We start from the raw sequence: 3,986 nt of genomic DNA on the forward strand, positions 1-3,986 counted from the left end.
CCCTCTCTCTCTCCCTCTTTCCCTTTCTTTAGTTTTAGTATTATTTATTTCATCTATCACCCGTTCAATATACATCTCCTAGGAAAGCCGCCTACCGTCCTTCATTTACGCAAATCCGCGCGTACTTCCGGTTCTAATCCTTGCAACACATACCGCATTGAAATGATGAAAGCGAATTTGCATGTCGTGCTAATATTATGCAAAATATTAAATAGAGAGTGATCAAATATCCTGTGATGACCAGGATGGCAATAAAATAGACAATTTTACGTGTTGCATTAATTTCAAAGCCACCTGAAAATTGTTATTTATTTCAATTAAAACCACCTGAAAATTGTTATTTATTTCAATTAAAGCCACCTGAAAATTGTTATTTATTTCAATTAACCTTTTAAATTTAGTTCCATAATAAGTTTCAATAGTTAAAAGTTAACCTATAGGTTCATAATTTTGATATGTTTCAATTAAATTTGATTTGATGGATCGTTTTAATCTTCTTTTAGAACAATTATAGGCTAAAATTTCAATTTGATACATTCTATCTAGGAATGTTTGTTGTACCGTACAATTCAATCCAACCTATAATAAAATATCAATTAAATTTTTGTTTAAAATTAACGCAATTTTTATAAGTTTACAGAATTAAAATAAATATGATAAAGGAAATAGGAAAATTAAATGTTTATTAATTTTGTTGATAAGGATATCAAGATGTTAACATACATAAATATCGATATTATTGGTGCTAACAGTAAGCATTGATGGCATAAATGGTTTGCTTAATTGCGCATTTAAAAAGCATCTTTTAACTCGTTCTAAACATTCCCAATCATTGATCTATAAATCAAAAAAAAAAAATTATTTACTTAAAATTGGTTATTATCACTCGTTTATTAATTAATGGCATATTACGATACTTTCCTAATAAGATAAGATTATTTTTAAGAAATAGCTACTATTATTAGTTTATATTAGCTTAATTGATTCAAAATTTTTTATAGAATATATAATTAATGATTTAATACGAAAAAGTATTAATTATATTCTTGATAAAATTAATTTTTTAATGAGTAACTTTTAAAACAAACGATAGTTTCCTTCAGGAATGCTTAAATCATAGTTAAGTTTAAGTAAATAATTATTTTACAGAGGAAATATGCAAATGTGATGTTGTTGATGATTTAATGCTGATCATTTTAATACTTCCAGTGCATTGACTTATTATGAGTGCACACATTCCTTCGTACTGAAATTAAACTACTCGCGGTAAAGTTCATATATTTGAGGATTTTTTTAAATATTTAAATTTTGCATTATTGATGGTATATTTAATGAGTTAGTGAATGTTAAACTGATAAGGTATTGTTAAAATTTTTCCTCAGAAATGCAAATATGATACATTCAAAAGGATGAATGGATAATGAATGAAGGTAGGTATAGGCGGAAGAACGGAACGGAGCTCACATTTTATGTTTTTACCGAATGTTAAACTGGTAAGGTACTGTTAAAATTTTCTCTCAGAAATGCAAATATGATGCATTCAAAACGACGGATAATTAAATACTGAACGAAGATAGGTATAGGCGGAAGAACGGAACAGAGCTCATGGTTTAAGTTTTTAGCAAAATACGAATGATCAAGTTGCATTATGTCATGAATAAGTGATAAAGAAGGATGAAAGTCTGTAAAAGATAGCTTTGTATAATTTTTTTATCAAAGATACTGATAATAATGAACGATTAAACAGGCAAATATCGCATGTTCTATATAGCAAAATAAGAAGTTTATAATTGAGTAATGATATTTTTGCTGGAATTTAATTTCTACAGATTTCCTAATCATTAGTACTTTAAATCATAAACCTGATATGTTGATAAATTTATTGATAAATGAAATTGCCATTTGTGAATATCAACAAAAATGCCAAAATCCTGTTTAATTATACCAATAAGAATGAATGTTGTTGTAGCAGCGGACTGCATAGTGATTTAGAAATTACATTAACTGATAACAAAATGTTATCATTTCATATTGCTTATATACTGCTAATTTCTTGCACTCAATTTGCATATTTCAGAGTAATTATGCCAATTGAACTGTGAAACATATGATAAGCGTATTTCTAATTATTGATAAAATTTTATTTCAAACATTTCTTATCAATGATAATTGATATTTTCAACTAAAAAAACATTTTCTCAAATATTTTAATTTTTTCACCAAAAAAATTAACTATTATCATTTCAATTATCATTATCATTAATGTCCAATTGCCTTTATCACTTCCATATCATGTTCTTCAGCTTTATCGCATTTAATCAATGATTTTCAAATGTTGCATTAATTAAAATTTTGATTATATAGCATTTTTACAATCATGCGTTAATTACTGATAACCTAAGATTTAATTAATGAATAATTATGTATGATAAAATTTTTCAGACCCAAATTGCACCCATAAAAATTGATGGAAAATTTTTCCGTAATCTTTTATAATATGCTAATTATGACAAGTAATATCTGACTTGGGTTTATTTCTACTAAAATTTATGGGTCATTTTCCGGAAGTCCAAAATTCTTTCAGGTTTTTCAGGTTTTACTCGTGAATTTTTTCTTTTTCTTGCAAAAACTTTCCAGCAATATGGGATGAAATACAATGGAATGGTATTGCAATGGATTGGAATATAAAATAGATCGTAGAATAGAATTTTATGAATGAATTAAAGTGATTTGATTGAAAAGGAAGCAGGAAGAGAAAGATATTTTATCTAAAGTAAAACAATAAAGGTATAGGATAGGTGATACTTTATCCATCCAGTAATTGATTTTGTTTACTCGCATGATAGCTTATATACTGTGATTAATTTCTGGGACAATTAGATGGGTAACTACCCTCATAAAAGGTAAATCTGTAATCGATAGCATTAATTAATGAAAATATAAAATTTGAAATCAAAAAGAAAAAAATTTTTCCAACAATTGGTATTTTTATATGCCATTTGTTGAATGTCACACTCTAAACTCTCCTGTCAATTTGTTTACTATAACCTGTATTTGTAAACAATTAAAGGCTAAAAAAAAAATAGATTGGCCAATAAGTCTTATTATCGAATCTTATCTGTTTGAAAAGATTTATTGCTTAGTAGTAATTATCATTTTAGAAAAATATAAATCAGTTTGAAATAATTAATATTTATGGAATAATTAGAAAATATAAAGGAAATGAAAGGAAAACACAAACATTGAAAACATTTCGGCTTGAATTCGAAATACTTGATAACAAACTCAGAATTGATAAGCTTGATATTCGTAATACTTGATAACAAACTCAAAATTGATAAGCTTGATATTCGTAATACTTGATAACAGACTAAGAATTGATAAGCTTGATATTCGTAATACTTGATAACAGACTGAGAATTGATAAGTTTGATACTCGTAATACTTGATAACAGACTAAGAATTGATAAGCTTGATAATAGGCTCAGAATTATTATCTTGCTAATTATTTATTCCTTTTATTGATGCGCAATTTAAAGTTTTTGTTTTCGTTTTTTTCTTTTTTTTTTTTTTAAACTTTGTGAACTGATATTGTACCATGCACAATGTATCAATGTAATTTGTCATCTGTCAACACATAAAGCATCGGCTGCCATAAAATGATATTTATTGAAATGTAAAAGATTGCAAAGAAAGAGAACAAAGAAACGGATATAAAATTGAATTTAAGACGATCATATATAACAATGATTATTTCAATTTGATACGCTCTATTTGATTAAAATGAAAATTGAAATGAATCAATGAAATTGGTCAATTTGAATGCATCAATGCATGAAAATGACCTTTCTATGAACGTTCTAAACGGAAAGAACGGTAAAATTTTAAATCAATTTATTATTTCAAAAAATTTTGAAATAATGTTTTCGAATCTTTGCAAAAATTCAACAAAATTTAATTTAGCTTATGTGAACTTTGGTCGAAAC

The 3,986-nt window shown here is 26.3% G+C and overlaps 1 protein-coding gene across 1 annotated transcript; it reads right to left on the minus strand.

The window, feature by feature from the left end:
- Positions 1-133: 133 nt before the first annotated feature.
- LOAG_13300 (hypothetical protein) lies at positions 134-1,982 on the minus strand (the record flags this gene model as incomplete). Its single annotated transcript, XM_003148810.1, has 4 exons — positions 134-294; positions 435-579; positions 724-837; positions 1,863-1,982. The coding sequence occupies 4 exons, from the start codon at positions 1,980-1,982 to the stop codon at positions 134-136; spliced, it is 540 nt and encodes a 179-aa protein (XP_003148858.1).
- Positions 1,983-3,986: the final 2,004 nt, after the last annotated feature.

This window comes from Loa loa, assembly GCF_000183805.2.
Source record: "Loa loa unplaced genomic scaffold supercont3.290, whole genome shotgun sequence".
In the NCBI taxonomy this organism is placed as follows: Eukaryota; Metazoa; Nematoda; class Chromadorea; order Rhabditida; family Onchocercidae; genus Loa; species Loa loa.